This window comes from Carya illinoinensis, chromosome 10, assembly GCF_018687715.1.
Source record: "Carya illinoinensis cultivar Pawnee chromosome 10, C.illinoinensisPawnee_v1, whole genome shotgun sequence".
In the NCBI taxonomy this organism is placed as follows: Eukaryota; Viridiplantae; Streptophyta; class Magnoliopsida; order Fagales; family Juglandaceae; genus Carya; species Carya illinoinensis.
The window spans coordinates 14,743,884-14,755,713 of NC_056761.1; the positions used below are offsets into that span (position 1 = coordinate 14,743,884).

The window sequence follows — 11,830 nt, forward strand, 5'->3', positions numbered from 1 at the left end:
TAATGTGTTTTAGTTCTATATTTTAAATATTGCCTAGAGTCCCACTCCTTCTTAAAAGGAATGTGGGTTTTGTCCTACTCCTCTTTTGGAGGAATGTAGGTTTGGGTACTCTTCCTCCGTGGGAGGAAAGAGTGTGGTGTACCTCTCTTCTTCGAAAGAGAGGTAGTTTATCTCTGTTCATCAGAGAGCTTTCTCTTTTGACTGCTGTCAAAAGAGGAGGTATAGAAGTTTTTAGACAATGTCCGTTACAAAGAAATTTGTTGACGGGGGAGCTCCTGAGCAGATGCGTTAGTTGGCTTATGGTCTGGCTTTCCAGTTTGTTAAGTCACAGTTGTAACTTCGCCTATGAATATATGCAGTGAAGCATTTTCTATCAAAAAAAAAGAAAAAAAAAAAAACTAAACTATCAAACTGGATTAGGAATTAATGAAGTCCCTTGTTTGCCTTCTCGGAATTTTCTTTCCAATTCCTTGATATGGTTTTCTATATATATTCCAACATCGGGAGTAAATTATTCTTGGGATAAAAAGGTTTTGGTTCTTCGTGATTTTTTTTTCATGGAAATTCTAGGCTAATTATAACTAAATGAGAATTTGTACTTTTGTGAGATGGAAAAAAATGAATTGTTTTTTATAGTGCGTATACTGCACGAAGTTGATAAACTCAAGCCAACGGTCAATAGGTTCTTTGCCCAATAGCAGGGTGGTCACCAACGTATATGTGGAAACATGCATGCAGTTTTCAACTAATCATTCGACATTAAGGTTGCCGTGCACCATTTAAGGGGTTAGAAAATGTAGACATTCCAATGAAAAATCAAAACAATGACTAATTAATGGGCATGCATCATGTCCTTTGCATTGACTAGAGGGTCTAAAAATGCACTATTGGAGTAAGTAGTCTAGTTTGATGAATTTGAAAAAGTTAATGCCTTGTATATTACTTCTAGCTGTCACAACTTTATCATCTTCTAGTTAAAGACAATACACGACAAGCTGTAATGACCAGAACGATATTTTTTTTAATGATTTTATAATTCAAATGTTTTGAAAGATTTGAAAAGAATAAATAATTTATAGTTCACGGCATTAAATATTAGTACTCATAAATAATATGAATTTCATAATTAAATACAATGCAGTCCATATATTATAGTTGTCTAGATTTAAATTATAGAAAATCCTTAAGTAATAAATCTCCGTGCTCTATAAGTTCAAAAATTGAATTTCTTTACAAGCAACTTCGTCCAATGAAACCATTCCAACGTCAATAGTAGAGCATTACGAATCTGATCGACAGCGTCTTATTGTCGTTCAAACGTATATCATTAACCGTGCTAACGTCGTTCAAATTATATTTCAACTTTGGTAACATTGTAAAGAAACTATTATTAAGACTATATTTAGATGTTGAGATGATATCATATGATCTGAATTGATCTATAAATGATAATATTTTATGGATCTCATTGAGATGTATTTAAATATAAATAAGTTGAAATATGTATTTAAACGTATAAAGTAAGCTGAAATAAATTTAATCTTTTTATAAAAAATTAAAAAAAATAATAGATCCTATTAATAATTGGGTTAATCAGATGAGTTCAATAACTAAATACAACCTTAAAGATTATTTTTTGGGATGGTTTAGCGATTATCAAATATTCTAAAACGACAGAAAAACTCCAATCTGTCGTAACGAGAGAAAGAACATGAAGGGAGATTAAATTTTAGAGCCTGGGAAACTATCTTGTATTTGAAGAGATTCTGTCGTCCTGAAATATTTAAAAAGAAAGAAATCAATACTCGGAAATAGGAAACCTGGGAAACTATCTTGTAATTAGAGCTGCAAGGGAATATTGTTTCTATTTTCTTTTGCTTCCCAATTCATGCTCATTTCTCATTTCACATTAATTCATACGTCAAATTTTTCAAGACTATTTGGTTCGTTTCATCATTTATATCTGAAATATAATATATATAATTTTTATTTCTACATATTTTCATGATAAAAATGGAAGAAAATATATATTATTTCAATAATGATATTTAATTCGTCTAAAAATGAACAAATCAACTAAAAATTCATGAATTATAAATTCAAATTCAATTAAAAAGTAATTTATGAATATATGAAATAAAATCTAATAATAAACCAACTCAACTTAACTCGATAACAGCTCAAGTTGTCTTTCTAAAATGATTTTTTTTTTTTTTTTTTTTTTAAGAGGACAACATCCCCATCCCGTAATTTATTAAAGGACCCTTCTTATTTATAGTGGAAGAATACGATAATTACAACTAAAAACTCTTTGACAGTAATACGATAATGCTACACCACTATGAAACTCTCATAGTTAATTGACAAATCCAAGTAGTCACCAAAATGAGGCAAGTTCAAGAATTGCAAGTTCACTAATTTATGAGATGATGTTTAGAATAAGGCCAGCCTTGCATGAAAAGCTGTCACTCACTAATGAAAATAACAGAAAATCCGAGTCCTTGAGGATCCAACCATCTCTACGAAACATCATAACTTTTGAAGCTGACAAGTCCACCATTAATTTTTCTTACTTTTGAGAGTGCGTATGCTACACGAAATGGATAAACTCAAGCCTGCAGCCGATAGGTTCTTTTCCCAAAAGCCAGGGTCACCAACGTACATGTGGAAACATGCAGTTTTCAACTAACAAGACCGAGCTAGCTCGACATTAAGTTTGCCGTGCACCATTTAAGGGCTAGAAAATGTAGACATTCCAAAGATCAACCACAACTTTTAATTAATGGCCATCATGTACTCTGCATTGACTAGAGGGTCTAAAAATATATTTGATTTTCAAATTTTCATCTCATTTGATTTTTAAATTTAATTTAAATACAAAAATTTTAAATTAATTATTACAACTTTTTTAAACTAATTATTATAACTTTCTCAAATTAAAAAATAATTCAACTTTTTCAAATTTTTAAATAAAAATAATATTATAAAACTATATTATGACAATATTTTAATTTTATAATATTTTTTATTTAACTTTTTCTCTTATTTTTCAAAATTTTAAAAAATACTCAAATAATTTTACTATTATTTACAATCTTACTACTATTAAAGTTTTATTTCATCTTACTCTCCAAAACGACCCGACTTGTTTGGAAATAGATTTTTTTTTAAAATTTTTATCTCATTTTATCTCTTTTCTAAATATAATTTAAATTCAACATTTTTAAATTAATTACTACAACTTTTTTAAACTCCCAAACTTCCCGTCGTTAAATGACAAAGTAGTTGAGGGCTTTACAATTTTCCCATTAAGATCAGTGTAATGGGACAGTTCCATGAATTGCAAGCTCACTAATTGTGAGATGATGTTTGGATATTTAAGGCCAGCCTTGCATGGAAGCTGTCACCCACTAATGATAAAGGCAGAAAATCCGAGACCTTGAGGATCCATCCATCACTACGAAATATCATGAATTTTGAAGCTCAAATCTCTACAAATATTAGGCTGCGTTAGTTACTTAACTCCTATCAATTCATTTTAATTTAATTTATTTAATTATTATAATTTTTTTTAATTTTTAATATAAAATATAATAAATAATTTAATTTTTTTAAATTTTAAAATTAAATATAATATTAAAAAATAATATTTTTATAATATTTTATTTAATTTTTAACATTTATCTCAACTCATCTCAACATCCAAACTAGCTTAATCATATAGTTCAATGACAAATTATCAAGTTAAACCCAATACGTCAGTTTTTAGCAAGTTTCTTTTATAATAACTCTTCTCTGTAAAGGTGGGAATTATTTGGCCTAGAAAATATTTTTGAAAAGAAAATCTTCAGATTATATATATATATATATATATTTTCTGATAGTGTCCATGTCCAACTTTAATGCAAAGTATATATATAGTCCGTAGTAAATTATTCTTGTGATAAAATGGTTTTGGTTCTTCGTGATTTTTTTTCTCATGGAAATTTGAGGCTAATTATAACTAAATGAGAATTTGTACTTTTGTGAGATGGAAAAATAAAAAATAAAATTGTTTTTTAGAGTGCATGCGTATACTACATGAAGTTGATAAACTCAAGCCGACCGTCAATATATATAGGTTCTTTGCCCAATAGCAGGATCACCAACATGTGGAAACATGCAGTTTTCAACTAACAATTAAGACCAAACTAGCACGACGACATTAAGGTTGCCGTGCACCATTTAGGGGGCTAGAAAATGCAGATATCCCAATGAAAAATTACGTTACTTGTAATTAGAGCTACAAGGGATTGATTCTATTTCTTTTAGCTTTCCAATTCATGCTTATTTCTTATTTCACATTTCACATTAATTCATACATCAAAATTTTCAAGACTATTTGGTTCGTTTCATCATTTAGGTCTGACATTTTTTTTTTTATTTCTATATCTTTTCATAATTATAATCCACCAAGAGTCTAAAATGTCTGTCGTTGGCATGCAAATCTTCTATGTCGTGCCCCATGAAATAGATTTACTTCGAGCCACAACGCCATTAGCTAGCTTACGGCCTATTTAGGAATAGTTCGACCTCGGTTAATCGGATAAATATCCAAACTACTTCATTTAAACTGATAAAAGTACTAATTCGTGTTTATTAATATTTTATTGAATTTTTCTATGATAACATCTTAAATATATAAAAAGATAAAGAAAAAAATAATGTTATATATATATATATATATTCATTGATATAGATATCTAACAATTTATGTAGAAAGACGAGACAACATTTTTATATATAGCTTATAACCTAACCTTGATAATTAAATGATGTGAGTCGGTAATAATAAAAATGGAAGAAAATATATATTATTTCAATGATGATATTTATTTCTTCTAAAAATGAATAAATCAACTAAAAATTCATCAATTATAAATTCAAATTCATTTAAAAATAATTTATGAATATATGAAATAAAACTCAATAATAAACTAATTCAACTTAACTCGATAACAGCTTAACGCCAACCTTGCAAGCGGTCAATTCCTAAAGATAATGACAGAAAATCCGAGTCCTCGAGGATCCATTCATCACTACGAAACATCATTACTTTTGAAGCTGAAAAGTCTACAATTACTTTTAAGAGTGCGTATATTACACGAAGTGGATAAACTCAAGCCTGCAGCCAATAGGTTCTTTGCCCAATAGCTGTGTCATGACCAACGTGCACGTGGAAACAGGCAGTTTTCAACCAACAGTTAAGACCTCGCTAGCTAGCTTGACATTAAGTTAACGTGCACCATTTAAGGGGCTAGAAAATGTAGACATTCCGACGAAAAATCAACCATGACTAATTAATGGGCATCATGTCCTCGGCATTGACTAGAGGGTCTAAAAATCAAGGACATTAGAGTAAGTAGTCTAGTCCGATGAATTTGATAAAATTGATATGACAAAGTTAATGCCTTAATTGTATATTACTCCTGGCTGTCACAACCCTACTGCATCATGTGATCAACAACTTTATCATCATCTAATTAAAGACGGCACATGACAAGTTATCATGATCAGAACAATATTTTTTTTTTTATAATTTTATAATTTAGATATTTTGAAAGATTCAAAAAGAATAGATTATACGTAGTTCACAATATTGTATATTCGTGCTCATAAATAATATAAATTTCAGGATTAAATGGTACAATGTGGTCCATATATTATGTGTCTCGATTGATCAAATTATAGAAAATGGGCCTTAAGTAACAAATCTCCGTTCTGTGTAAGTTTATTCCAAAAATTGACTTTCTTTACAAACAACTTTGCCAAACGTCAATGGTATTGAGCATTTCGACAGAATCTACCGCCACATGATTTTCTTATACCTGACGTTTGAAGAGGAAAGAATATGATAATTAAGAACCTGGTCATCAGCTTGTACAAAATTCATCTATTAGATGTAGGGGAGAGTGCGTAATGCAATCGCCCAAAATGATTATAATTTTTTTTTGATAATCAGACTTTCCTTTCATTCAACTCAAATATCCTTACAAATAGCAAGTTTATCAAGCCATATAGCTTGACTAACAAAAGAAGGACAATAATCCCACCACATACAAATATCATCAATCAACAAAGCATGTCTTGCCAAAAGATGAGCCACCAAATTGCCTAAACGGTTGACATGCACAACTTTAACTTCTTGGAAGCCCTCCATTAGTCTTCGTATGTCTTGAAGAATAAATGCAAAATCTGTTAAACATTCAGAATTTTCATTCAAAGCATTAACCAAAATCAAACAGTCGGTTTCAAGCATAAGCTTTGGGACACCCCATTGAACACACAGCTGTAAACCTCTAAGAAGCGCAACTGCCTCTATGAACTCAGCAGAGGAGACTTCTTTCTCTACCTTAGAACAAGCCACGACAACCTCCCCATTATGATTCCTCAACACCACTCCAACCCCAGCAACAGAATGTTCAGGAAAAGTGGCCCCATCAATGTTCAATTTCAGAAAATCATTCGGAGGAGGATGCCATCTTACCACCTTGCTAATCTTCTGATTTGAAACATCAAACAGCTGCACCTGTTCATATTCTTGTTGTAAAGAAAGTGCATTATTAACAGTCACATTAAAATGCATAGAAATATTCTCATAAATCCTTTTATTCCTTCTATACCAAAGGCCCCACGTTATAGCTACAAATCTGGCCAACAAAGAATCAGAGCCTCTAACTCGGGCCAAATTTGCCAGATCCCAAAAGGATAACTCAGATTGCATGTTATCCATTTGAGAACAAAAAACCCCCCACACATTCCTTACTTCCGAACAAAACTACAAAGCATGAGCAGCATCTTCCATACCTTGATTACATAGCACACAGGTTGCATCATCCAAAACATGTTTCTTCTTCAGATTCAGGTAGGTTGGAAGCTTCTCCTGACACGCCCTCCATGCAAAAACCTTCATCTTTTTAGGAAGTTTCAGATGCCATAATGACTTCCAAAACACAGCTTCAGAACTGCCACTAGAAGACTGCCCATTTGAAAGATGTTGACTCTGTTGAAGATATCGATAAGCACTCTTAACAGAAAAACTTCCAATCTTCTCATGACTCCAATACAAAGAGTCTTCAGAATTTACAGAAATTTGTAGTTTTAAAATCTGTTGAACTAAATTTGGATTGAATAGAGCTCTCACCATTTGAACATTCCACCAACCTGTGCTTGCATCTATCAAGGAATGAACTTTTAAGTTTTCATCAACCTCAACCAAAGCTGAAACACTTGAACAATCCGGTAACCATGGATCCTTAAAGATACGAACAGTTTGCCCATTCCCCACACGCCACCTACAACCTTTTCTCAAACAATCAAGAGCTTCCCAAATTCCCTTCCAAACATAAGATGAACTAGCACAAACTTTGGAATCAAATAAGCTTGAATTCGGAAAATACTTGGCTTTATAAACCTTGTAAAGAAGAGAATCCTCATTTCTTAAAAGCCTCCACCCTTGCTTTGCCAAAAGGGCTAAATTAAAAAGATGAAGGTCTCGAAAACCCATCCCACCTTGGAATTTTGAAACACACAACTTCTCCCATCTACACCAATGTATTTTGTTTTCCCGAGATTGATCACCCCACCAAAATTTTGCCATCATCATCTCTAACTCATGACACAAAGTTTTAGGAAACAAAAAGCAACTCATAGCATAAGTAGGAATAGACATAGCTACAGCTTTTATAAGCACCTCCCTACTCCCTTGAGATAACAGATTCCCCTTCCATACCAGTAACTTCTGCCACACTCTTTGTTTTATATCAAAAAAAGCTTGTTTTTTTTACCTCCCAACCATGGGTGGCAACCCTAAGTACTTCTCATACTGCTGTGTAAAACTACCTCCCCACAACTGCATAATATCTCTTTTGAGGTCATCATTCACATTTTTGCTAAAGACCATAGAAGTTTTTTCCTTATTGATACATTGGCCCGAAGCTCTCTCGTACTTATTCAACAAAGATTAGATCTTCACATTTGTACCCACATCGGCTTTACAAAAAATGACACTATCATCCGCAAATAACAAGTGATTTATTCTAGGAGCACCTCTACAAATCCTTATCCCATCCACCCCTTCCCTACCAGCATTCATTTTCAGCAACGAAATAAGACCTTCCGTGCACAAAAGAAACAAATATGGTGATAACGGATCCCCTTGCCTAAGGCCCCGAGAAGGAATAATCGGGCCTTTAGGACTTACATTGACTAAAACAGAAAAAGAAACTGTTCTAACACACTGCATAACTAAAGAAATCAGTTTCTTATCAAAACCAAGGGACTCCATAATTTTTTCTAAGAACATCCATTCCACCCTATCATATGCTTTACTCATATCAAGTTTGAGGGACATAAACCCCTTTCGGCCCTTTCGCTTAGAGCGTAGAAAATGCAGCAACTCATAGGCAATAAGAACATTATCTGAAATCTGTCTACCAAGAACAAACACGCTTTGAGTATCAGAGATAACATCCGGCAAAACTCTCTTAAGTCTATTTGCAATGACTTTAGAAAGAATCTTATAAAGCACATTACACAGACTAATAGGACGGAAATTTGCTACCTTTGAAGGAGAAGCTTTCTTAGGGATTAATGTAATGAAAGTATGGTTTAAACCTCTAGGAAACATGCCAGAATTCAAAGCTGAAAGTAAAGCAGTGGTAATGGAATTACCTATCACACCCCAATATTTCTGAAAGAAAAGAGGAGGCATACCATCCGACCCAGGGGCCTTTGAAGGGTGCATCTGTTTTAAAGCTAACTCCACCTCCTCAGCAACATAAGGTTTTAACAGAGCCTCATTCATCTCAGCAGTGACTCTAGCCTCAACACCCGAAAGAATATCCTCCATATCCACACGATCTGCAGCAGTGAATAGATTCTGAAAGTATTCAGTAATTAAAGCATCCATCTAATCCCCATTATGCCAAAGACCAGACTCATCTTGCAACTGCATAATACTATTCTTTCTTCGTCTAGTGGATGCCTTAGAATGAAAATACCGGGAATTACAATCCCCTTCCCTGAGCCACTTCACTCGAGATCTTTGCTTCCACATTAACTCATCCCTTTCAAGCGATTTTTGAACCTCAAGGCATGCTTGTTTATGTTCCTCTAGAAAATGTGATCCCGAGTCATTCGCTTCTAAACATTGCAGCCTCCTTTTAGCAATAGCTAAATTCTGCTGCACATGGCCAAAAGAAGCCTTATTCCATCGTCCTAACTCTGTAGCACAGCGAGAAATCCTTCCCATAATCTGATCCAAGGAATTAGGACCATTTCTCTGACACCAAGCCCTCTCAATAATCGAAGAACATTCCTTTTCGCCCACCCACATAGCCTCAAATCTAAACAACCTCCTATTCCTCCTTCTAATCAAAGCCCCTTCAGTATCCAACCATAACGGGATGTGATCGGAGTAGGCTGCAACTCCATGTGTAACTCGAAGATTTAGATACATTTCACACCACAAAGAGTTAGCAAGAAATCTATCTAACCTTTCCTTCACTAAACCCTCCTCTCCCCTACGGTTACTCCAAGTAAAAGGAGCCCCCTCATAACCCAAATCTCTCAAGTAGCAATCCGATAAAACCTCTCGAAACTCGCTCATCTGTAATTCACTCCTTATGTTTCCACCCAATTTCTCAAAATGATCTAAAATTTCATTGAAATCCCCAAAAACTAGCCATGGTAAATCAACCCCACGGCCCAAAAATTTCAAGAGACTCCAAACTTCAGACCGCTACCCACTCTCGGGATGACCATACACCCCTGTCAACAACCATTACACCCCATCACAGTTTTTAATAGATGCATGAATATGATTTCTAGAATAACTAACAATCGTCAAATGAATGTTATCCTTCCAAAAGAGAGCCAAACCTCCACTTCGACCCACACTGTCAACACCAAAACAACACCGAAAACCCAACCTCAACTTACAAAAATCCAACCGGCGTGATGATACTTTCGTTTCTTGCAAAAACAGAATTTCGGGATCTTCACACGTGAGTAAATCACGAAGAGTACGAATGCTCCGTGGGTTCCCAAGCCCACAAAGATTCCAAGATAAAATTTTCATTGGACTCGGCGGGGTTGATCATCAGCCATCGCCGTTCCTTCTTTAAGCAGCTCCACCGAAATAGAGGAAGTAGAAGAAAGTTTACCTCGTTTAGCATCAGCCTCCACAATCGGAATAGCCTTCCGTTTCTTGCCATAGTTTGAAACGAAAAACCCTTCGGACTGAAGGACGGAAGTTGCCTCAACACCAGACACCGAACTGCCTTCATGCGGCTCGGTCTGAATCTTCTGCAATGCCCTAGAACCGATTCTCTGCCCCCTTCTCCTTTGAGCATTGCTTCGGGTGCCAGACCCACCAACAAGTTTTGAACCTTTGTTGCCCGATGGGCCAGAATCAAAGCCCACAAACATAAGAGGGGCCCCCAACACCGGAACATCCATAAGCCCATCCTCCACTTGATTCTCTTGAACGACATTTAAATCCACCGTTTCAACCACTTCCTTATTTGAGCCTCCTACATCCACGGGTGATTCCAAAACAGCAACCCCCTCATTCAACGCAGACGGTGTAACAGTCGGATCAGATGAAGATCCTGTGTTTGCAGAAATTTCGGCCCCTTCAAATTCTGGATTTTTCTCCCCCACTGGATCCGTAACGGACAGACCTCCACTACCCTTTCCGTTACCAACCTTCCGTGAACCAGTCTCAACCGGAGCAACCGTAGCCGCCTCTGCTGTAGCCGTAGCAGCCAGTGTAGTAGCACGTCCTCCGCCCCTGCGAGAAGATAGAAATCCTACTCGTAGCCATGGACCATATGGAAGCCTCTGGGAATCGACTTGATTTGCATCAATATCCTCACATTCCTTTAAAGAATGACCCAGAATACCACAGTGAAAACATAAATCCGGTAGCCGTTCATAAGAGAACCTCACCCAACAGGACACCCCCTCCTCCACAATCATACGCTTCTGACGTAAAAGCAGTTTGGAAATGTTGATGAGAACCCTGACTCTCATATATTCGCCCCACTCCATCTCACCGTTGTCTAAATCTACTTCCAAAACCTCCCCCAACGCACCCCCAACTAACCTCCCGATATACTCATTACGGGCCATTAACGGTAAATCGTGTAAACGGACCCAAAAAGGAGCATGCACCAGTTCTATCTTACCAATCTGCAACCTACCATCGAATTCCTTCAACAAAACCAGATGCTTATCGAACGACCACGGACCCTCACGCATAACCTTGAGTTTATCCCTCGTATCATCAAACTCAACCGACATAAACTCAGAATTGAGATCACGAAATTTCACACCCTTAACTAGACGCCAAACTTTCCTCATTGTCTGCTTAAACGCCTCATGATTATAATGCTTTTTGATCAAAAGTTTCATAATCAAACAATTTGCCCCACGTTCTAAAAAATCCCCCAGCCGGCTAATCTCCATCGAGACTGCTTCATTCTCCTTCTAAAGTTCATCTAATGCATCTGCCATGCCGAACACCTCGTACGAGAGACGAGAGGAAAAAACCCCTACTCTATCCAGAGAGAGGAAAAAAACATTAAAAACTTAATTAAGTAAATATTAAAATGATTATAAATTAAACAATAATAATAATAATAACAAAATTACTTTTATAATTGCACAAGTCATTCAAGAATTCAACGCACAAACCATACCCTCGACTCTCTTTTCTCTCCTGTCCTTCTTCTTTTATTTATTTATTTATTTTTTTGTTTTCAATTATGATCTCTCATGATCTCAA

At 35.3% G+C, this 11,830-nt stretch overlaps 2 protein-coding genes across 2 annotated transcripts; both read right to left on the reverse strand.

Annotated features, from left to right (window-relative positions):
• Positions 1-6,013: 6,013 nt before the first annotated feature.
• On the reverse strand, positions 6,014-7,847 carry LOC122280028 (uncharacterized mitochondrial protein AtMg00310-like). The gene is made up of 2 exons (XM_043090982.1): positions 7,184-7,847; positions 6,014-7,042 (listed from the first exon to the last, which is right to left on the reverse strand). The coding sequence occupies exons 1-2, from the start codon at positions 7,709-7,711 to the stop codon at positions 6,818-6,820; spliced, it is 753 nt and encodes a 250-aa protein (XP_042946916.1). The 5' UTR covers positions 7,712-7,847; the 3' UTR covers positions 6,014-6,817.
• Positions 7,848-10,116: 2,269 nt separating this feature from the next.
• On the reverse strand, positions 10,117-11,511 carry LOC122278462. Its single transcript, XM_043088652.1, has one exon. The coding sequence runs from the start codon at positions 11,509-11,511 to the stop codon at positions 10,117-10,119; it is 1,395 nt and encodes a 464-aa protein (XP_042944586.1).
• Positions 11,512-11,830: the final 319 nt, after the last annotated feature.

What these genes read in the sequence shown, in the direction of transcription:
- LOC122280028 (XM_043090982.1), bottom strand. Translation starts at nt 7,711, where the DNA reads ATGTCTATTCCTACTTATGCTATGAGTTGCTTTTTGTTTCCTAAAACT. An exon ending in GTTGGTGGAATGTTCAAATG is followed by an intron (nt 7,043 to 7,183) that starts GTGAGAGCTCTA and finishes TATCTTCAACAG; the next exon opens with AGTCAACATCTTTCAAATGG.
- LOC122278462 (XM_043088652.1), bottom strand. Translation starts at nt 11,511, where the DNA reads ATGGAGATTAGCCGGCTGGGGGATTTTTTAGAACGTGGGGCAAATTGT.